This window comes from Protopterus annectens, chromosome 11.part0 (genome assembly GCF_019279795.1).
Source record: "Protopterus annectens isolate FY-2018-M chromosome 11.part0, PAN1.0, whole genome shotgun sequence".
NCBI lineage: Eukaryota > Metazoa > Chordata > Ceratodontiformes > Protopteridae > Protopterus > Protopterus annectens.
In genome coordinates this window covers 1,194,415,834-1,194,439,769 of record NC_056745.1, presented here as the reverse complement: position 1 = coordinate 1,194,439,769, position 23,936 = coordinate 1,194,415,834, and the positions used below count along the sequence as shown (strand labels likewise).

At 43.2% G+C, this 23,936-nt stretch overlaps 1 protein-coding gene across 2 annotated transcripts in view; it reads right to left on the bottom strand.

Annotated features, from left to right (window-relative positions):
• BCAP29 (B cell receptor associated protein 29) overlaps positions 1-23,936 on the bottom strand; it is a 614,367-nt gene that overhangs the window by 307,275 nt on the left and 283,156 nt on the right. For both annotated transcript variants that reach the window (XM_044088551.1, XM_044088552.1), the window contains one exon: positions 491-599. In XM_044088551.1, coding sequence (XP_043944486.1) covers positions 491-599 — 109 coding nt within the window. The remainder of the gene's footprint in view (positions 1-490; positions 600-23,936) is intronic.

Genomic DNA, 23,936 nt, shown 5'->3' with positions numbered 1-23,936 from the left:
TTGCACTCAGCTACTGGGATCCACTCTACTTTCTACACCTTACTTGCCCCAATTCGGGATTGAATATATTCACTGTGAAAAGACATGGACTTCAGCAAAACATAGCCCATGGCTAGAGTCTGCATCATATATCCAGAAGTGAAGGAAATCAGTAAACTAGGTAGTTTAAGCAGTCATTTGCCACTAAAATTTTTAATGCTTCTATTTTTTAATAAATTCTCCTATAGAACCTGAGCATACAAACTCAATTTAGTTGTCTGCATAAAGAAACATGGTGTACACCAAGTATATGATCACACATAGAAAAAAAAAAAGATAAATGCTGTTAAGAGGAGATAAACTACTTCAGCAAACATTGCTATTTCAGTTCAGTACGAGTTACACAGTTGCCATTCCAGAGTGCTTTAAGGGGTTCTGAATAATTCACCTTCAACCAAAACACTAATTACAGAAGTGTTGTTACATTGCTAAACAAATTTTAAAAAAATACCTTCGGCATTCTTCTTTATTTCATCTTGTAGCTTCTGAATATGTTTATGAAGCTCTGCATTTTCATTACATAAGATTCTCTGATCATCACTCTTCCCTCTGTTCATTGCCTGTCAAAAACATATGATGAGCACAGGTCAGATTCAGTATTTACATGTGGGTTACACGGTACGATGAGCACAGATCAGATTCAGAATTTACATGTTTGCTGCACGGTAAGATGAGCACAGGTCAGATTCAGTATTTACAAGTTTGTTACACTCCAAGATGAGCATAGGTCAGATTCAGTATTTACATTTTTGTTACACGGTATGATGAGCACAGGTAACATTCAGTATTTACATTGCTATACAGTATGATGAGCACAGGTCAGATTCAGTATTTACATGTTTGTTACACGGAATGATGAGCACAGGTCAGCTTCAGTATTTACATGTTTGTTACACAGTATGATGAGCACAGGTCACATTCAGTATTTACATGTTTGTTACACGGAATGATGAGCACTGGTCAGCTTCAGTATTTACATGTTTGTTACACGGAATGATGAGCACAGGTCAGCTTCAGTATTTACATGTTTGTTACACAGTATGAGCAGCACAGGTCAGATTCAGTATTTACATGTTTGTTACACGGTATGATGTGAACTGGTCAGACTCTATTTACATTGCTACACAGTATGATGGGAACAGGTCAGATTCAGCATTTACATGTTTATTACACTGTATGACGAGCACAGGTCAGACTCAGTATTTACATGTTTGTTACACGCTACAATGAGCACACGTCAGATTCAGTATTTACATGTGGGTTGCACAGTACGATAAGCACAGGTCAGATTCAGAATTTACATGTTTGTTGCATGGCAAGATGAGCACAGGTCAGATTCAGTATTTACAAGTTTGTTACACTGTAAGATGAGCACAGGTCAGATTCAGTATTTACGTTTGTTACACGGCACAGAATCAGTATCTGTACTGTCGATTTAATCTCTTTATGCTTGCACCTCAATTCTCTAGGGCATAGTACAGTTGCACTTATCCATTGTTGCATCAGCCCTTACACTATATGGGTTGTTTTCTGCTTAAGAAGCAACAACCTTCCAGCTTCAAAAGACTCTGACCACCTCCACAAGTGCACACTTACACACGCACACACACTGACTACTGACTGCTTAATCTCGAGGAGAGAAATCAGCACTCAAAGTGAAGCTTTCTTCAGGACTTTCTTGCCCATACAATAAGAGGAGTGTGTCACAATCTGCAAATGCCAACCAATAATAACAGAAAGCAGAAAGAAGCACAAAACTACTTTATATCCCAACTGCCATCATACACAAGTGTAGGGGGGTGGAGGGTGGGTGAAGCTCCTGCAGCAGTGACGCCTTCCAACATCTACTGTAATGGTAGGTGTAACTTGCACAACTGTATTATGCTCATCATTCCCACAGTAGCAGCAGCCCTTAGGCTATATGGGTTAATTACCAAAGCCTGTCCAACCTGGGAGGAGGGAAAGACAGGGGTCCAAGAGGCCCTGGAGAGTGGTTCTAGCAAAATTCAGCCTCGACCTATAAATGAAATGCAGTTTGTAATGCTTTATTAAAGTATGTACAGAGGACCACGTACCTGCCTCTAGAGTCCACCCCTTTCTAACGAGCCATCAAAGAAAACAAAGCTGTAGTGGAATGAGTCTTGATGTCACCTGGAATGGATTTGCCATGGTGGGAATAAAAAAAAAAATGGTAGGGCAACCACCTGGAAATTCTCAGTTTAGACACTTACCAATATATGATTTTCTAGTAGAAGGCTTTCTTGCATCCTTTAGCACCTGCTGAACATTATTGTGAAATATGTGCCTAAAAGGTATTAAAACTGAATCAACAAGGCAGTCAGTTGAAGTTGCTTGATACTTGGGTGTATCAAATTCCCTTCATGTTGTGTGAGTAGATCTACTTTATGAAGAAACTTGTGGTAATTGCTCTTGGCCAATTCCATAAAAAGGGAGAAAGGAAAGTTGTGCAAAATCTTACCATAACCATAGATGTCCTTCTCTTCCATGTTGCAGTATTCTACATGTGGGTTTACCCTTCTTCCTCTCCCGTTCTACCCGACAGGTTTCCAAAGTTTTACAGTCCCTCTAGGTGCGCCAGACGTCTGACATGGTAGATGGAACGTGGGCCATAAAAGTGATGTCTTCACACACCATCCCTCATGACCTAAGAGAGGCCCCAGTCGGAGCCAGTCCTGTAAGGGCATAGCCTGTCCACTGTCACCCAGGAGAGCAAGTGCAGTCTGACAAGAGGGGAAGATGGGAGGGAAGGAATACTGCAATATGGAAGAGAAGGACATCTATGGATATGGTAAGATTTTACACAACTTTCCTATATCCTTCTACTTCAATGTCGCAGTATTGTACATGTGGGTGAGTGCCAAAGCTCACTGAGGATTGCTGGGGTGGCCTGGATGAGGTTTCCAGGAATCCGTGTAAGATAGCCCTGGCAAACCCTGCCCTAGCCCTGGAGATATGGTCTAATTTGCAGTGTTTGGTAAAGGTGTGCACTGAGGACCAAGTGGCTGCCTCAATAATGGCATTAGTGTCTAGCCCCTTAAAAAAATGCTCCAGAAAAGGCCATTGCTCTGGTGGAGTGGGCTTTGACATTGTCCTGTAAGGTCTTTCCATGGTAGGTAGCAGAAGGAAATGGCCCTGGAAATCCAGGCCGAGATGGTCCATTTGCTCACAGCTTTCCCCAGGGCTCTAGGATGGAAGGAGACAAACAGTTGGTCAGATTTCCTAAAGGGAATGAAGTACTCTTTCACTATCCCACTGTGGATTAGGGAAGAAGGTAGGTAAGTGGATGGCCTAGTTCAATGACAGGTCATTCACTACTTCGGGAGTGAATGACTGGTTAGTCCTGAGAGTCACCCTGTCCAGGTGGAAGATTAGAAAAGGTGGTGTAGCCATAAGAGCTTGCAATTCTGAGACCCTTCTGGCTGAGGTCAGGGCTACCAGTAAAACAGTTTTTCATGTGCAAAGTTTTATAGGAGCTTTGTCTGCTGGCTCAAAGGGGGCTAGTGTGAGTTTTTCTAATACATAGTTAAGTCCCAGGGGGGAGTGGAGGGTTTCCTGGGTGGTCTCAAGTACAGTACCCCTTTTATGAACAGTTTAGTGGGGAGTATGGATGCCAGGGGAGGCTCCAGAGGAAGGCAGGCGGAGATGGCAGACAAATGTGCTTTCACAGATGAATATGACAGCCCTGTCTGCATAAGTTCACACATCTAAGCCATGATTAGAGGAATATTGCTTTTCAGCGGATCCAACTGTCTTTTGTGACACCAAATGGAAAACCTTTTCCATTTAGAGAGATAGGATTTCCTTGTGTTAGGTTTCCTGGCCTCCTGCAAGACAGTGAGCATGTCCTCGTTGTATAGGTGTCTGAATGGGATCAGAATCCTATCAGCCACAAGTGAAAGAATTTCCACTGTGGGTGTATCTGAGCCCCCTTGTTCTGTGTGATCAGGTCAACTGAAGGGGGTAACTTGTGGTGATTGCCCTTGGATAGGTGAAGACGAAGAGGGAACCAGTGCTGTCTTGGTCAGTAGGGGGTCACCAACAAGATTTTTGGGCGAGTCCTGCTGAATTCTCAGCAGGACCCTTTGTATCAGTGGGAAGGGGGAAATACATACAGGTATTTCCCCTTCCAGCTCATGGAGACGGCATCTGTTGTTAATGCCTTGGGGTCTGGTGTCCTGGTGCAGTAGCCAGGAAGCTGCCTGCTTATGGAGGAGGTGAACAGGTCTATCTCTGGAATACCCCACTTGTGGATCATAGTCAGGAAAACATCTCTTTGCACCATCCATTTGTGGTTGTTTGAGGTAGTTCTGCTTAGGTAACCTGCCTGGTTGTTGTGCAAGGATGGGATGTAGGCTGCCTGGAGGGTGATCCCCTGTGTGGTAGCCAGATCCCACACCTGCAGAACTAGTCCGCATAGAAGGTAGGATTTGGTCCCTTCCTGCTTGTTGAGATACCACAAGACTGTGGTGTTATATGTGAATATCTTTAGAGGGCCCTGCTCTAGGTATGGCTGGAAGGCCTGTAGAGCCAGAAGAATGGCCCTCATTTCTCTCACGTTTATGTGGTCTTGTCTGAGTGTGTTTGTCCACAAACCTTGTACCTTTCTTGTCCCCACAGTCGCTCCCCAGCCCAGGGCTGAGGCATCTGTGTACACGGTCTGGGAGGGAGAGGTTGGATGCAGAGGTAGACCTGGGTTTTTGGACTACCCGGGCCACCCACCACCTCAGCTCCTGATGTAGGCAGGGGAGCAACAGGATCCTGAACTCCAGTGGGTGGGAGTGATGAGTCCACACAGACCGGAGGTACCACTGAAGTTTCCTCATGTGCATCCTTGCTAGGGGCAACATGGGGATGGTAGCTGCCATGTAGCCTAGAAGTTGGAGAAATTGCCTTGCAGTCAGTTCCGTTGATTGTATAGCAGAATTGAGGTGGTTCTGAAGGGATACCACCTTTTCTGCTGGTAGAAAGCCTTAATGAGGTCTGTCCTTTTTCTGCAACCCAGGAAGATAATATCCTGTGTAGGGTTGACGTGGGACTTTGGGAAACTGATCAAGAACCCTATAGACTGGAGGGTGACCAGAAGGTCCTGGGAATGGTTTAGAAGAGTTTCCCTGTCTTTTGTCTGGACTAACAGGTCATCTAGGTAAGGGAATATCTGAATTCCCTTTTTCCGGCTGTAGGCGATGACCGGAGCGAGGCATTTTTGTGAATATCCTGGGTGCAGTAGAAAGCCCAAAGGGCAAGCCACAGAACTGAAAATGATATGGGCCTGCCAGGAACCTCAGGTATTTCCTGAAAGCGGGCTTTACAGGTATGTGAAGGCAAGTGTCCTTTATGTCTAGGACTACCATGAACCCTTGTGGAAAGGGAGTGGGTAGGGAGAGCATCCTGAAAGTAGGGACCTTTAAGAAGGGGTTGAGGTGAGAGAGGTCTAAAATTGGCCTCTATGGACCTTCCTTTCTAGGTACCAAAATGATTCTGGAATAGAATCCTTTTCTTTTTGCTTGTGCCGCAACTAGCTCTATGGTGCCCTAAAGGAGTAGGGTTTGTAGCACCTGATGAAGGAGGGGTAGTTGACTGGGTAGGGGCTGCAGAATGCCCATTCTTGATGGGGGCGTGATCCAGAACATGAAGTAGCCATCCTGTAGGATGGATAGGACCAATTTCTCTGTGGTAATGAGTGACTAAGCAGGGAGACAGTGAGAGAGATGGGTGGAAAGGGGGGTGGATGGGGGGGGTGAAATTTTGGCAGGCAGTCAAGACACTATCTGCTCTATCAGGTAAGGGAGGCCTTTGGCTGGAAGACTGAGACGGCCTAGACAGAGGAGGCTGTCTTCTAGTGGGTCTTCTAGACCGGGGAGCAGCAGGCCTGGAGGATTTCCTTATAAACTGGGTCTTGGACGGGTAATCCAAATATCTGACAAACTCAACGAGGTGACATCATGGTAAAGGCACAAAACACTTTATTTCATAAAATGACAAAATATGTTAGCACTTTCATGTTCAAACATAAACGCTTCTTCAACGGGTAGTTCCAGTGGAACTTGGGAACAGGCGAAAAGTACAGTTTTGTACCGGTTGTCCTGTCGCCAGGCAGCCCTTCAGTCGGCGGATTCCAAAGTGCTGATGTCGCACTCCACCCGGCGTCATCTCCGTTGGTCTTGGAGGAGTACCACAGAGGGATGGAGGGCTGCAGATGCTATCCAGTTCGACATCTACATTTTATGGTGGTGGTAACAAGTACTATGTCCATGGAAAGTAGATTATGGTGTGTTTAGGATCCCTTGCAGTACAGCAGTGGCAAACCCTGCTGGATCTTAGCCGCCTCATAATGTCTTTGGTTGCCACTCTCCTCGTAGGAAGTGGTAGTGGCTGGTGTCCTTAGTAATTGCCAGTAGGAAAGCAGTTTTCCAGCTCCTCAGTAGTGGGTACCAGTGTTGTCTTTTATCCTTGGAGCGTTCTTCCTTGATTTTCAGTAGTACCTTGTGTATCAAAGGAAGAATACGGAATGCATATGCTGTTTTTTCCATGTCCGGTGAAGCTTCCATTCGTGGGCATCCGGCGGTTCTCTTCTTAATATGTCTGGATGTTGTAGCTGAGTGCCAGGGTCACAGCTCAAGGTCATTCTGCATAGGGGTATGAATATCTGCGAAGGGTAGCCTGGGTTGACTGGCATGCCCTGGAGCCCACCACCATAGGAACTCCTTTTTTAAGCATGGAATTAGTGGGTTTTCTCTAGACTGTGTGTGTGTTGGGACCATAAATTTGTTGTCCCTTGTAGCAGGGCAGTCGTCCAGGTGTATATGGGTATGAATGAATTCTGCAAAGTGCAATGATTACTTTTGATTTGGAGGTAGATTTGGCAGTGGAAGTGAAACCGGTAACTTGATCTATGGTTTGTCAGTTCTTTGAAAATAAGGTTAACTTTCGCCTAGAGGAGAGCCTATTTGTTCCCTGGTAGGCGGATTAAGGTTAAGTCACTGTGGTTCTCCTCTGGATTGGTTTCTGCCTCTGGAACGCCTATTCCTGCCCCTTTGAATTTGTTCTAAATGAAGCCTCCAGTGCATCATAGCCATTTTTTAGGGAATGGTTAACAACCTGTTGTATATTATTTACCACCTCTAATATATTTCTTTATCAGAAGATCATCAGTGGTTAGTTTTTAGTTAACTGATCCAGCATAAACCTTGGTATGTATCATGAAACTGACTTGACGTTTAAAGCTCTAGCTGAGAGGAGTGCTTGTGTGTACCTTTTTTACCTTTATCTGTTAAACTTCTTGCTTCTTCTTCTGCAAAGGAAGGAATTTTTTTTTCGCTAACTACTTGGGGCCCTACCTGGGGGTTTCTGGGTCAGTTTGGGCCTGGCTCAAAGAGGTGGTGATGTATGTGGTGATGAGTAAAATCTGTCTTAGCTAAGGGCCTGTGCTGTGGGGAGGCAGAAGAGTCCTAAGTCCTTTTTTCTGTCTGAAAAAAATGTTAATGCTGCCATTGAAACTGTTCTCGCATGCATACAAAAGGGTTCAAAGGAGAGTGGACATGGCTGCTGGGGCCTAGCAGCCACACGCTGGGGTAAAACATCCGGGGGATGGATGGTGATAAGTCAACACCGTGGGGTGGAAATGAAATTTGTCGTCGCAAGCAAGAGTTCAAGCAGGGCAGCAGGAATAGGATTCCAGCTGTTTTGTTCGACTTTTCTCGGTTCGTGCTTTCGGCGAGATCCTTGATTTGCTTGACCATGGTTTCGATCCGGCGGCATAATGTATGGAAAATCAGAACCGAAAAACTGTTCTGCAAACTCCTACCGGCGCCCCCTAGCCGGTTCGGTTGAAGAAACCAGCACCAGGCCAGGCTGGCTGCCTAGCGGGCTGGGGCTAAACAAGGCAGACAGTGTTGTTTCCCACAGTTTAAACAATTGTTAACTTTTTCTGACATCGTGGAGGTAGAAAAGAGTCCCCTAAGTTACTTTAGCTTTAGAAGTCTTCAAGAGTATTAAGACTGGGGAAAATGCGTCGCGCGATGCCATGACGCCGGGTGGAGTGCACATCAGCCGCCCGACCCGGACGGACTGAATCCGGCCGACTGAAAGGGCTGCCTGACGCAGGACACACAACTTGTTTATGACTGCAGATGCATCCATGAAGGACATCCAGGATATGTTTCAAGTCCTGTAATTCTTTACCTTTCTGTTGTAAAGATTTGAAAAGGTCAGCCAAAAGTGCCGAGTGATCCAAAAGTGCATTCAGAAGGTTGGCCCTGAAATCCTCTGGGAGAGCCTGTAGTCATAGCCGTGAGTATCTCTTTAATACTGAAACTGATGCCGCTGACCTGGCTGAGGCTTCAGCTGCATCATAGTTACACCTCAGAAAGTGCCTATTTACTCAAGTACAGAGAACCATAAGGGAAAACAGGGAGGCTTTGGCTGCACACACAGGCATGTCTTCCAACTCTTTAAAGGCTTTGTCCAGGAGAGCTACAGAGTATTTGGTCATATGTGTTTGGTAGTTCTAAATGAGAGGGTGGCAGAAGTATACATTTTCTTTCCCAACCTCTCCATAGTCTTGCTGTCTTTGTCAGCTGGTAGAACAGTAATGGTAGGCAGCAGTTTGGAGGCCCTATCCACAGAGATGGAAATAGTAGCTGGGTCAGCAGGGGGTCATTTAAGGAAACATTTCTCCATCTCACGGACTTTATACAACTTGTCTGCTCTCTGGGGAGCCGGAGGTTGGGAGTCCAGGCTAGTGGAGGCTGAGGCAAAAGCATCCAGAAAAGTAGGTTGGATGGGAGGAATAGCAGAAGGACTGGGAGTGTCCACTTGGATAAGGTCATAAAACCTTTTCTGAACATCAGACATATCCGAGGATTGCCACTTAAAGTGGTCTATCATTTTATTAATAGTTTCCCCAAATGTAAGATCCTCTACAGGGGAGTTAGGCTCAACAGAGCCCTCCTCAGGAGAACCATATCACAAGGGGGATGAGATGTGGGAGAAGTAGGAAAGAGAATCCACAGAGGAGACAATCCCTCTTCCTCGAGCTGCTCTACCCTCCTTTCCTGGGTAGGAGGTCTGGGACTAAGGAGAGGAAGAGCACTGGCAGAGGGTTCTGCTGAAGGCCTAAGGGCCATAAAGGCATTGAATAAGCTCTGGCTGAAGGCCTGCCAATCTGGCATGCTTTCAGAGGTAGGGATAAGGTGTCTTGTCTTCTGTTTTTTCTTCAAAGGCCTAGCTGGAATCTGGCTAGGAATAGGCTTAGGGTCACTGATCGGTAGAGCAGAGGCGGCGTCCGGTGAACTCCAACCAAAAGCTGGTTCCACCAGTGTTTACAGAAGGCGCCGATAAATCCTCTGTGGATGTGTCATCCGCTCGAGATTTTGTGGCTTCCTCAGAGATACCCGCTATATCTGTATCGGCAGATGCCAGATCCTCAGTCATGCTAATGTCGGCTACAGACTGAGGTATGGCAGACAGAGGTGCAGCGGAAGAAGTAGGCCGTGAGGACTTGGCTTTCTTCCTAGGCAGTTTGGATGGGGCGTCAGGCACAGCCTCCATTCCTAGTGCTGTTTCAAGCATTGATTTTCTAAGTACAGGATTACGGCTTGTAAATGGCGGCGTAAGGTTTTTGGGAAAAATGAATGGCAAATGGCACAGTTCTCGTGGTCGTGCTCCCTGCCTAGACAAAAGAGACACTGGTCATGCGTGTCTTTGTGGGGAATCTACCAAACGCACTTGCATTTGCCCTTACTGGATGACATTAACAAACTATAATAAAGAACAAGCATGACTGCAAGAATCCCCAATGGGGTACTTAACTCAGTCTTTTTCGATCCGACGTCTGTGAGAAGCAGGAGCACCTGGAGTATGACTGGAGGCTAAAAAGTTCTGAGGGCTGGTGTATGCAGATGTCACTTTTATGGCCCATGTTCCAGCTGCCACGTCAGACATCTGATGCACCTAGAGGGACTGAAAATATTTGGAAACCTGGCTGGTAGAACTGGAGAGGAAGAAGGGTAAACCCACATGCAGAATACTGCAACATTGTAATAGAAGGACATTGAATGTTATCTGGGCCAAAAAGGGGTCACCACAATGATTTTTGGGTATCCTTTTGAATTTGCAGAATTATCCTGTATATCAGTGAAAATGGTGGAAATGCACAAAGGAACATTCCATTCCAAGGGAATGAAAATGCATCTATCCACCAAGCTTGCTTGCAAGAAGCTCTGGAACAAAACTTGCTTAGTTGTCCGTTCTGAAAGTAGGTGAACATTTCTATTTGAGGTGTTCCTAGGAAACACCTGGATCAATGCCTGGAAGACCCCCCCCCCTTCATTCAATATCCAATTGTGAGGGTCTGTCCTGACCCTGCTCAGCTTGTCTTCCACTATGTTTTGCTCAGACAGAATGTTAGAAGCTAAAGAACTAAATCTCAAGTTATCACTATTAGCCTGGATGGGAAGGTAGGTTACAACCTTGTACCTCCCTGCTTGTTTATATACTACATGGCTGTGCTATTGTCAGTAATCACTTGAAGAGGTCCTGGTGACAAAAGGTGATGGAAAGATGTCAAGGCATGGATCACAGCCAATACCTCTTAAGTTTATATGATTTGGTCTGTCTAAGGATTCTTCACACCTTATGTTTTTTTTACCCCTGTAGAAACTGATCCCCATGCAAAATCTGGCTCATCTGTGGTAGCAGGTTAGTTTGTACCCAAGGAGAGAAGGGGAGACATGGGATCACTACAAACTTGTCTCCACCAAAGCATTTTATAAAGCCCCAAATTGGAATTTAATACTCCACAGACTTTAAATGCTGGGTCTGTGTTTTTTTTTTTTTTAGAAATAATTGTATTTTTCTCTTGTGTAATATGGCTAGATGTACCATGAGAATTACAGAAGCCATGAACCCTAGGATTCTGAGAAATCCTCTTGCAAAAGTCTGAGTCTGACTGAAGAAGTTCAGGAAAAATTCCAGCCTTGTTATGTGTTAAATGGCCTTTTGAAGGAAAAGGCTCTATAAGGCATCTCAGAAATAAAATCTGGGGGGACAAAGTCAAGGAGTGGCTTGAATATTTATTTGGGAGCCCAGATGGGTTAAAGGAGACATAAACCATGTTAATAACGCTTGACATCTGGATAAAAACTGCAGAGATAAGCAAGTCATCTAAATAAGGAAAGATGTGAATGCCATTCAATCTACAATAATCTACGACTGGGGCTAGATATTTTGTGAAAACAGTTGGAGCTGTATATAAATCAAAAGGCAATGCAGATGACTGATAATATAAACCAGAAAAGTACAGTTGTGTACACTTACCATAAATGTAGATGTTCAAGTGTATTCACTGTTTCAGTCATTACATTTGGGTTGTCTGCTTGCAGTAGCCCTCAGTCGGCCTGATTAACAAAGTCTTGGGTCCTGCGTCCGTTGCTGTCCCTTCTTCCATGACGTCAGGTTGTCAGGGGTATAAAACATGCAGCCGATGCCATTACATCAGTTTTTCTTGCCCCAGATGTCAGGTGCCCCCCTAATGGGAAGCAATTAAAACTATAATACAAGGATATACCTCCAACAAAAAAGCAAATACACCAAAAAGCTTTCTGAGCATAGAAAGTGAGAGTAGAGGTATAGCCAAAAGAAGAAAGGGGGCTGGAGGGACGGTAACCAGGAATGCAACAGTGAATACACTCGAACATGTACATTTATGGTAAGTGTACACAACTGTACTATGTTCTTCGTGTTTCACTGTTGCAGTCATTACATTTGGGTAGATTCCCAAAGCTAAGGTTGGGAGGAGGAATTTAAATAGAATTAGGACCAGCTATAAGGCCCTGCAAGACTGCAGTGGCAAAGCCAGCTCTGGATTTAGAGAAAATTGGCAAATGATCATGCTTGGTGAAAGTATGTACAGAACTCCAGGTAGCAGCTTCTAGGATGTCCCTTGTAGGGATGCCCCTGAGAAAGGCTGTAGAGGTAGATGTAGCCTGGTTGAATGGGGTCTGATGCCTTGTGGGACAGGTTTTCCATGGTGCTTATAGCAGAAATGAATGCAGTGGCCTATCCATTTTGAAATGGTTTGCTTTGAAATAGCTTTCCCCTCTGTCCCTGCAGCAAATGCCACCAGGAGTTGTTCAGATTTCCTTTGAGTTTTAGTAATGTCCAAGTAGAATTTAAGTTGTCTGTGCACATCTAAGGAGTGCAGTATCCATTCCCCTTTGTTCTGTGGGTGAGGAAAGAAGGTAGGCAAATGAATGGACTGATTAAGAGCCACACTGGATACCACCTTGGGCATGAAGGAGGGATTGGTTCTGAGGGACACCTTGTCCACATGAAAGATGATGAAAGGCTCCGCTGCCATAAGGGCCTGTAATTCAGATACCATTCTTGCAGAAGTGATTTCTAAAAGGAAAGCTGTTTTCCAGGAAAGGAATTTTAAATCTGCAGTAGCATCTGGCTCAAAAGGAGAAAGAGTGAGTTTCTCCAAGACAAAGTTAAGGTCCCAGGCTGGAGTTGGAGCTCTCCTGGGTGGCCTTAAATTTTTGGCCCCTCTGAGGAACTGCTTGAGCAGTGGGTGAGAGAAGAGGGGGGGTCTGTGCTATAATGAGCTGAAATGGCTGTGGCATGAATTTTGATGGAGGAAAAGGACAAGCCCTTATGAAACATCTCATTCAAATATTGTAGAATCTGAGATAAATTGGGCACTACTGCACTCATTCCTTGAGATTGGTTCCAGGTACAAAATCTTTTCCATTTTGCAGCATAAGATTTTCTAGTACTAGGCCTCCTAGCCTCTAAAATGATATCCATTACTGATTTACTGAGGGGTGGTAAAGGAGAGATTAGGTAATTAGCCAGGCTGCTAGGTTCAAGGTTTGCAGCTGAGGGTGCAGAATCTGGTTCTCTTGCTAAGACAACAGGGAAGGAGTTTGAGGAAGGTGCCATGGGGCCATGCATGACACACTGCGCAGGAGGGGGTACCAGTGTTGGCATGGCCAGTCTGGTGCAATTAAAATCCTCCTTGGCTTGTCCTGTTTGATCTTTAGTAGTACCTTGGAGAGCAGAGGCAGAGGAGGAAAGGCATAAACTGTTTTTTCCAGCTTAAGGATAGAGCATCCACTTTCCAAGGTAATTTGTGGGGAATCCTTGTGCAAAATTTGTCCAATTGATGGTTCTGGGGGGAGGCAAACAGGTCTATATCTGGGCTCCCCCATTTGCTTGTCAACATGTTGAAAATCCTTGGTTCCAGTTTCCACTCGTGTGGGTCCATGAGGTTTCTGCTTAGTCCATTTGCCAGTGTATTTAGTTTTCCTGGCAGGAATTGGGCTTGTAGTTTCATTTGGTAGCTCAAGGCTGTGTTCCACAATGTTATGGCTAGTCTGCAGAGGGGGTAAGAGTGTGTACCCCCCTGCTTGTTTATGTTACACATGACCGTGGTGTTGTCCGTCTTTAGCATTAGTTGTCCTGGAGGAATGTGGTCCTTGAAGGCTGTCAGAGCATTCTGTACAGCTAACATTTCCTTTTGATTTATGTATAGGTGCATTTGACTTGGGTTCCATTTGCCCTGAATGCACTTCCCTGCCAGGTGAGCCTCCATGCATAGTCTGATGCATCTGTTAAGGTTTGAGCAGCAGGGGGTAGTGTGAATGGTATACCCCTGTTTTGGTGGCAGGCCTCTGCCCACCAAAGGAACTCTAGGCGTAGGCAAGGTATGATAGGAATCATTTCTTCTAGATCCTGTGAATGTTAACACCATAGGCTTTTGAGATACCATTGCAGTTTCCTCATATGCTGCCTTGCATATGGAATTAGAAGAATGCAGGAGGCCATGAACTCCAAGGCTTGCAGTACTTGCCTTGCAGATAACTAGGTTTTTGTGGTCACTTGTTTGAAGTAGTTTGTCAAATGAATCCGTTTCTCTGGCGTGAGGAAAGCCATCTGGGAAGTTGTATTCAAGCATGCTCCCAGGAACATAATTTGTTGACAGGGTACCAGCCGTGATTTCTTTTTGTTTATGGTGCACCCCCAGACAAATCAGTACCCTTTGAACAAAGGCCAGATGATTCAAAAGTATATCCTGGCTTTCTGCCAGAATTAGACAATTGTCTAGGTATGGGTATATTTGAATATTTCTTTGCCCGCAAAATGCAATGGCTGGAGCTAGGCACAAATACCCTGGGCGCAGTTGATAAGCCAAAGGGCAGTGCAGAGAACTGATAGTGCATGTAGCCTACTTTGAAGCGAAGGTATCTTCTGCAAGACTCCCTGATAGGGATGTGCAGGTATGCTTCTTTTAAGTCTAGTGTTGCCAACCATGCATCTTTGCCTAGCATAGGAAGCAGCTGGTGAAGAGTCAGCATCTTGAATTTTGGAACCACCAGAAAGTTATTTGGAGTACAAAGGTCCGGGATAGGATGCCATGTATTGCCTTTTCTGGATACCAGGAAAATTCTCGACTAGAAACCTTGTCCTTTTCCCTCTTCTGGTACCAGCTGAATAGCCCCCATGCTTACAAGAGAGAGTACTTGATTTTGGGTCTCTGCTTACAGATTTGGGGGTAGATCTGGCCACCCGCTTGGTGTTGGTAAGGTGTGGAAGTGAAATCGGTGTCCTTGGGACACTATATTTAAAACCAACTTGTCCTGGGTAATGAGTTCCCAGTTTCTGGCCTGCAGACCAATCTTTCCACCTAAAGGAGCATTCAGTTGGGAAGTGCTTGGAAGTTTTAAAAGCAAGTCATTGAGACAGTTTTCCATAGGGGGGAGTCTTACTACTCCCTGATTTGGGTGCGGAATCCCCCCACTGCTTAGTCTTGTGTGTCCCCTGGGACTGAAACCTGAGGTTTCTGCTGTGTCTGGGTTTGGCTTGAGAAGACCTGGAAGGGGCTGGAAAGGACCAATTCTTAGAGGGTCAGTGCCTACTAAATCTTGGAGGCTGAACTTGTAAGAAATCTTTAACAATTTACATAGATTTAGCTTTATCTTCCATCTTTTTAAGAACTTCCTCAGCCTTGTTGCCAAACAGGCAGTCCTGATTTAAGGGAGCATCCGACAATTTAGCTTTAACATGATCAGGCAAAGATTGCTCCTTAAGCCAAGCATGCCTTCTGAACACAGGCCCAGTAATAGCAGCCCTGCAAGAGGCCTCTAATGAATCAAATCCACATTGCAAAGTACGTTTTCCAACCTGTTCAGCAGAATGCATTAAATCCTGTAATTCTTTATTTTCCACACAGTCAGGAATCAACATCATTTTCTGTTTAAGCAATACAATAACATGTTACTTATACTTTAACATATGAGACTGGCAGTTTAAAACCCTAATGGCCAAGGTTGCAGAAGTGTAAACCTTCTTACCCCATCTATCCAGCGCCCTAGAGTCTCTATCAGAAGGGGTAGGATTTTTAGCAGTAGAAGCCTTAATGCCTTTGGGCCCCTGTAAAATAGTCTCTGGATCCGCAACAGGATTTTTAAAAAGGAACTTGTGTGAATCAGGAACCCTGTAATATCTGTCAGGTTTTCTGGGAGCAGGAGGCAAAGAATCAGGGGCCAAACTAGATTCCGAAAAAGCATCAACAACAATGTCTAGTACAGAAGGAATAGCTAAAGTCCTATGCTGAGGCAGGAGTAAGAAATCCCTAAGCCTCTTTTATGAATCAGGAAAGTCCTGGCTTTCCCAGTGGAAATGCTCCCTTAGAGTATGTAAAGTTTTACCAAAAGAAAAATCCTCTGGAGGGGAAGCAGAGGGAATACAGTCCTCTGCATCAGAATCCTCATAAGTAGATAAAGGCAAATCCAGATCATCAGAAGAATCAGAAAAATCAGAATCCTGGTCAGTAGATTCATAAACAACTTCAGTCCTAGGTCTCTTAGAAGGGGGAGGTTGGCTTCCCCTGATTAGAGTTATAAGATCTTCAGCCATTCTTATTTGTTTTTTAGGCACAGAGGCCTGAGCATGCGGCCTGGGCGTCGGTTTTTTAGGCATGGTTCGAGATTTAGGCCTAAAAGAAGAAGGAGGCGTCGGTTTAATATGCCTGAATACACCCTCAGAAGCCGGAGCCTGCACAGCGGCTCCGGACCAATCCAAGGTAGAGACATCCGCAAGTTCCATAGCTGAAGCATCTCGCGGCATACCGGACTCCGAATGGGTCTCAGTAGAGGCTTGCGAATCAGAAGTAGTGGGTATCAGGGGCTGCGAAAGCGCCTCACTGAGTACCGGTGAACTGGCGACTGGGTTAGGAGAAGCGCAGTCAGTTGTTTTGGAACTCAGCGGCCTGTCTCTTGTTTTTATCTTTGCGTTTTTTCAGAATCCCGGTAGTCGGATGGCTAACCGACGACATTTCTGGATAATTAAACCAAGAACCGAAATATTTAGAGGCAAAAATATACCGACGATGGACAGTGCACTGATTAAATACAGCACAAAACCGACAGCAAGGTACGTCGTGGTCAGGGCCTAGGCAAGGAATACAGTACGAATGGAAATTTATGAGGTATTTGCTTTCCACAAGTTATCAATTACTAACTTTTACTGACATCGGTAAGGAGCAAGAAAAAGTTTCCCCAACAGGGTACTTAGCTTTAGTTGAAGACTTTGGTTCTGAAACTCAAAAATGAAAATTTCAGGAGTCGGCCGACCGGAACTTGTGAACTGCTTCTGCTTCAGGCACCGCACGGCAAGAAAGACTGATGTAATGGTGTTGGCTGCATGTTTTATACCCCTGACGACCTGACGTCATGGAAGAAGGGACAGCAACCGACGCAGGGCTACTGCAAGCAGATAACCCAAATGTAATGACTGAAACACGAAGAACATCAGACAAACTTAAAAATTTACTGAAGCCTACAGCTATGGAAATGTGATAGTTACCAAGTAATCCATGTGAGGAATGAAGGGTAACATGTTCTGTAAGGTTAAGTTTTTAAACTTTGGAAATTTCACGTATAGATTTAGAAATGAAAGATGTGGTACTGGTCTACATGAGGCTTTTTTTCCTGTCGTACCAGAAACATTCTGGAATAGAAGCCTTTGGCCCTTTGATTTAAAGGCAGTGATTCTATGACTTCCTGGGTGTGTCAAGACAGAAGAACAGAGGAAAATTTCTCTTTGGTTCAGAGAGTTGAGAGGTGAGGTTTTTGTATCTAGTGCTATAAGTAACCCTCTTGCACCACTTTTAACACCCAAGAGTCAGAAAAAAAGTAGCAATGGCCCTAGACAAAGTATCTGCACACATACATACACACTCTTCAAAGCATGTTTAGATACCCAAGAAATGTAAAATCAGTCTGGTTTTAAAAAAGGACTTTCTTCTGTAAGAAAAGTGGAAGCCAATTCCCTCAGATTGTCTATATGATAAAGCATACCTTCCCACTTATACGCCTGGTAATTCATAATTCTGAAGGCTAAAGTGAAAGAAGAAAATGTTCTCTTACCTATACAGTCCAACATTTTACCTTCTTTATCAACTGGTGAAGAACTGGTACGGAGGACCAGTCTGTTGCCAGCATGGAATACAATTGAAATGGCAAATGGATCTGACATAAGAAATGTATTAGCCCTTGGGTATCTTACACAGCTTAGCTGCCTTTTTTAGGGGGGGGGGGGTGTAGGTATCAGGATGAGTACAGACAGCAATCAACACATCCCCCAGGGCTGGCAGTATGGGAGGGATGGGTGAGGAATATCCATTTGTAAAACATAATATCGCCTCAGTTCAATGGGAATATCTATTCATTCCCATAAATATGCCTCATTCTTCCTGGCAATGGTCTGATTAAAAGAAAATTCCTCCGCACGAGGATAAGAATTAAAGTTTTCCTCACAATCAAAAAGTTTAACTTGGGAATCGGGATTAGGTTATTTTTCTGCAGAAGACATCAAAAAAATGTTTAACGTAGAAAATTCTAAAATGGCCTACTTCTATTGCCTTCCTAAATTAAACAAGGATTTTAAACAGCTTCCAGGTAGGCCTACAGTTTCAGGACGTAATTATTTCTTAAATAAAATAGGACAGTTTCTTCAAAGTTACTTATTTCCCAATGTTTGCACATTAAATGAAATCCAAAGCCAAACTCAAAAAGGGAATATATGACCATCTTTATAGCATTAGGACTAAGGATACCAATAATGCACTATATAGGCATATAGCAAAACATGGCAATGCACATACATTTAAATTTGGGATAATTGATCAGATCAAGTTAGATCCACGAGGTGGAAATATAAAGGCACAGTTGAGCAAAAAAGAAATAATATGGCAAATATTAACTGATGCCGCTAGAGAACCTGGATTAAATGAATATCACTATTAAACCTATTTTACAATTGTGCTAGTATAAACATTAGTTTTAGACAGGATTAATATTCATGATTGTCATATATTTTTAAGTCACACATTTTTCATGGGATGACAGGATATATATATATATATATATATATATATATATATATATATATATATTTATTCTTATATATACATACTTTGTTGAGCAGTATATATATATATATATATATATATATATATATATATATATATATACATATATATATATATATATATATATATATATATATATATATTTAGTCTCTGAATTGTAAATTCGCAGTCAAATATTAGAACAGTCATAGATTTTTCATATAGATTTAATTGATTTTAATATATGTTCTACAAACAGATTTTATGGAAATATTTAATAGAAATTCATCGCATTAGAATATATTGTTAGTATTTTGTATACTATATCAATTACATATATGTATTGTACATTTTTCTATTTTATTACAAATTTTTGGTTATGCCAATGAATGAATTGATAGGGAATGCAAGTTAACATTGTATTTTTCATGAATGGTCAATATGATGGAAATTGATACCATGTTTCTTTAAATTTGTAAGACTGGCAGAATTTGGCGCCATAAAGTTTTTAAATAACAGTTAGTAGATAATATCAGGTATTCTGATGAAGTCCACTTTAGTGTGGATGAAAGCGCTTAATCCAAACCATTTTGTTGAATTTATGGTCTATTAAAGAAGTAATTTTACTTCTGGCTTCGGATTTCATTTACTGTGCATCCACTACGAACTTGGTTTCAGTTTTACTTTTTGACTTTTCAGTAGTTGGCAGCTGGTTCCGTGAATTTATAACGTTTGCACATTGCCTTCATATATTCGTGATGTGTTCGATTTTTTTTGGAAAAAATAAGCACTGTTAAGTGGAACTGTAACATGTTTTGGGCGACAGTAGATATAAAGAGCTTATATACTGACATTCAGCACAGCTTTGGTATTGAGGCAATAAGATGCTTTTTGGGAAATAGCCCGACCACAGAATATATTAAAGAGATTGTCTATTTTTGTCTAACTAAAACATTTTTGAGTATCTAATAGATAAAATTATAGACATGTTTAGAAATAAGAACAGACTCTTGAGAACAGTGGAACCAAATTTGGCATGAAGTTATAGCTACCAGAAAAGTGTCTTCCAAGAAAGCAACTTCAGAGAACACTGAAGGGTAGAATGGACTGTAACATGACACCATCGAATTTCCCTTTTTTTTTGACAAACTTGTTTAAGTAGCTGAGATCCAGGTCTCCAGTCAGTCTCTGTCTTTTGGTACCAAAAATTTGGAGTAGATTCCGATCCTTGCTGGTGCGCCGACTGATTGGATGACTCTTGATAGCAGCTTTGAAATTTCTACGCTGCTTGTTCCCTTAGACCGGTACCATTCGGGAAGGGATCTTTTGGTTGGGGTTGGATGAATGAAGGAATGAAGTAACCCTCGGATAAGGATCGACTGTACCATTTGTCTTGAGTAAGGGAAAGCCAGGCTTTGGGTACAGTGATAATCCCACTGCCTCTGGAAGGTGGACAGCCGGGGAGTCACCTCAGGGGTGCTGGAAAGGGTTTGTCAGAGAACATTGCTCTGCTACCCTGGTTTTATGGACTCCTCCTGCCTCTAGGGCGCTGCCTATTATTATTCCCCTCTGCCTCGAGGGGAATCGCCTTCGTCGGCCAGATGAGACTCCCTGGACGGCTAGGAATCCACATCTTTCTCCCCTTTGACCTTTGGGATAGGGTCTAGAAGGGGGGTAAATGGACTGATGAGTGAATTGAAAAAGTCGCTGACGAGAACATCCGCTGTCGTACTTGGGTATCTTACACAGTTTAGCTGCCTTTTTTAGGGGGGGGGGGTAGGTATCAGGATGAGTACAGACAGCAATCAACACATCCCCCAGGGCTGGCAGTATGGGTCCATTTGTAAAACATAATAGGAATATCTATTCATTCCCATAAATATGCCTCATTCTTCCTGGCAATGGTCTGATTAAAAGAAAATTAAATAATATGGCAAATATTAACTGAATATATATATATATATATATATATATATATATATTTATTCTTATATATACAATATATATATATATATATATTTAGTCTCTGAATTGTAAATTCGCAGTCAAATATTAGAACAGTCATAGATTTTTCATATAGATTTAATTGATTTTAATATATGTTCTACAAACAGATTTTATGGAAATATTTAATAGAAATTCATCGCATTAGAATATATTGTTAGTATTTTGTATACTATATCAATTACATATATGTATTGTACATTTTTCTATTTTATTACAAATTTTTGGTTATGCCAATGAATGAATTGATAGGGAATGCAAGTTAACATTGTATTTTTCATGAATGGTCAATATGATGGAAATTGATACCATGTTTCTTTAAATTTGTAAGACTGGCAGAATTTCATAAAGTTTTTAAATAACAGTTAGTAGATAATATCAGGTATTCTGATGAAGTCCACTTTAGTGTGGATGAAAGCGCTTAATCCAAACCATTTTGTTGAATTTATGGTCTATTAAAGAAGTAATTTTACTTCTGGCTTCGGATTTCATTTATTGTGCATCCACTACGAACTTGGTTTCAGTTTTACTTTTGACTTTTATTCAGCACAGCTTTGGTATTGAGGCGAATATATTAAAGAGATTGTCTATTTTTGTCTAACTAAAACATTTTTGAGTATCTCAAGCAAGAAATAGATAAAATTATAGACATGTTTAAAAATAAGAAGTTATGTACCTACTATAACGTTCCATGTTAGTTGTCTTCTTCTCGCCTTCTTTCTTGCTGGATGGGTTCGGAGCCGATCCTCAGCTCCGACTCGGCCAATACTAAAGCTCAAGAGCTAATTCCACCGGCTCGTGGCTCCCCTATATCCCACAATGCTAGGCGGTAACTACTCAGATCTCGTTTGATAGCTATACCAAGCAATCCTAGTCTCCATAGAATGGAGTCGGGAAACCCACCTCAAACAATCTGCGTAAAGGAAAGGCAGACCTCAGTAAAGATAGAAGAGGTGGGAGAATGTGTGGGAATAACAACTTTCGGAAGAAAAACACAAAAGAATTGCGGTCGGTCTGTCCAGGCTTGGGGGAAGGAGGGTGGGACGGAAGAAAGAAGGCGAGAAGAAGACAACTAACATGGAACGTTATGGTAGGTACATAACTTCTTAATGTTAAGTTGTCAATCTCGCCTTCATTCTTGCTGGATGGGACCGCGTCCCTAGCACCTTATCCCGGGTGGCCTATCGGAACAGACTCTTGAGAACAGTGGAACCAAATTTGGCACGGCTTCTGGAAACCATGTCCAATTTGTAATGTGAAATGAATGTATGAGGAGAAGCCCAGGTGGCTGCTGCACAAATTGAATCTATTGGCAACCTGTCCTGAAAAGCTACGGATGTAGCTAATGCCCTAGTTGAATGAGCTCTAGGTCTTGAGGGTAGTTTTTGATGTCTGATCTCATAGATGAAGGTAATTGTAGAGGTGAGCCATCTAGAAAGGGATACTTTAGTGACTGGAAGGCCCAATTTACCTTCCGCATATGACAGAAACAATTGATCAGATTTCCTGAATTGTTTAGTCCTGTCTAAGTAATATCTCAGTTGGCGATGAACATCCAAAAAATGTAGCTTTTGTTCCGACCTATTTGAATAGTTAGGGAAAAAAACGGGGAGATCAATAATTTGGTTTAGGTTAATTTGAGAAGAAATTTTAGGCAAAAAGGATGGATTAGTACGGAGGGATACCCTGTCTTTGTGAAAAACTAAGTAAGGAGGACGACTGCACAGAGCATGGAGTTCGGATACTCTTCTCGCTGAAGTTATAGCTACCAGAAAAAGTGTCTTCCAAGAAAGCAACTTCAGAGAACATGAAGCTGCTGGTTCGAAAGGGGGAAGAATTAAAGATGCCAGAACCAAGTTCAAATCCCATTGAGGCGGGGGGTCTTTGATTGGAGGTTTGAGAAGAAATACACTCCTTAAGAAGGCTTTACAGAGTTTGTGAGCCATGATGCTGGATTCTGAAACATCAACATGAAAATTTGATATGGCAGCCAATTGAACTCTAATGGTTGATGCAGAAGATCCTAAATGAAAGAGTTCTGCTAGAAAGTCTAAAATAGACTGGATAGGTGTAGTAAAGGGATCTATGTTTTTCGATGATGCCCAAAAGGAAAAACGTTTCCATTTGCTACTATAAATTTTCGGGTAGAAGATTTATGAGAGGCTATCAAGATATCTCGGATCGAGCGAGATATTGAGGGAAGCCTGGCTAAGGTTGGAAGCGGAGAAACCACGCTGTGAGGTTTAGAGAAGACAGAGATTGGTGCAGCTGAACCAATTGATGGGTGATCAGATCTGGTACTGGGTCCAGATGCCAAGGCTGCTCCAAAAGGTAACGATGAAGAAAGGGGAACCATATCTGTCGAGACCAGTAAGGGGCAATGAGGATCATTGTCACTCTCAAGGCGATGGCTTTCTGAATTAGTTGAGGTATCAGTGGAAAGGGGGGGAAAGGCATACAGAAGTCCCCGGGGCCAATCGTGGACTAGATCATCTCTGGTGGGATGGCCTGGTAACGGGAAGAGAGTGAAGAAGTCGTGACACTTGCTGTTTTGGGGAGTAGCAAAAAGATCGCAGCAAGGTTGGCCCCATCTTAGGAATACTTCTTCTAGAACTGACTTCTTTAGAGACCACTCGTGTGGCATGAGAATTGCTCTGCTCAATTTGTCTGCAATAACGTTGGATTTCCCGGGAATATGCATTGCTATCAGAAAACGCTGAGAAGAGATCGCCCATTGCCAAAGTCTGAGTGCCTCTCGACATAAAGGGTATGATCTGGTTCCGCCTTGTTTGTTGATGTACCACACTACGGACATGTTGTCCGTTTGAATTGCAATAGTCCCCGTGGGAAGAGAGTCGTGAAGGGCTTGCAACGCTAAAAGCACTGCTCTCATCTCTAAGACATTTATGTGCAAGTGGCACTCGAAAGGTTGCCACGTGCCCTGGACTGTCCTGCCCTGATAATGCCCCCCCCACCCGATCAGGGAGGCATCTGTTGTCAACGTGGCAACTGGAGGGGGGGGGGGGTGAAGGGTCTTCCTCGGAGAAGTTGAGGTGATGTGATCCACAAAGACAGATGATTCTTGCATGCTTGAGTTATCAATATGGTATGGGACATCGGGAGTTGTTGAAAGGACCATTGAGTAAACAGCATCCATTGGAGGATCCTCATGTGAAAGCGAGCTAAGGGGAGAAGGGGAATAGCTGCTGCCATGAGTCCTAGTACCTTCAACACCAGTCTGGCTTTGACTTTGACACATTGTAAGAGAAGGGACACTTGGTTCCGAATGTCTGACACCCTCTGCTCTGTGAGTCTGGCTGAAAGAGTCCGTGTATCTAAGGTGGCGCCTATAAAAATAATAGACTGACAAGGCGACAAGGCAGATTTTTCGAAATTTATTGAAATGCCTAGAGCTTGGCAAGATTGGATGGTGAAGTCCCTGGATAGGAGAAGCTGATGT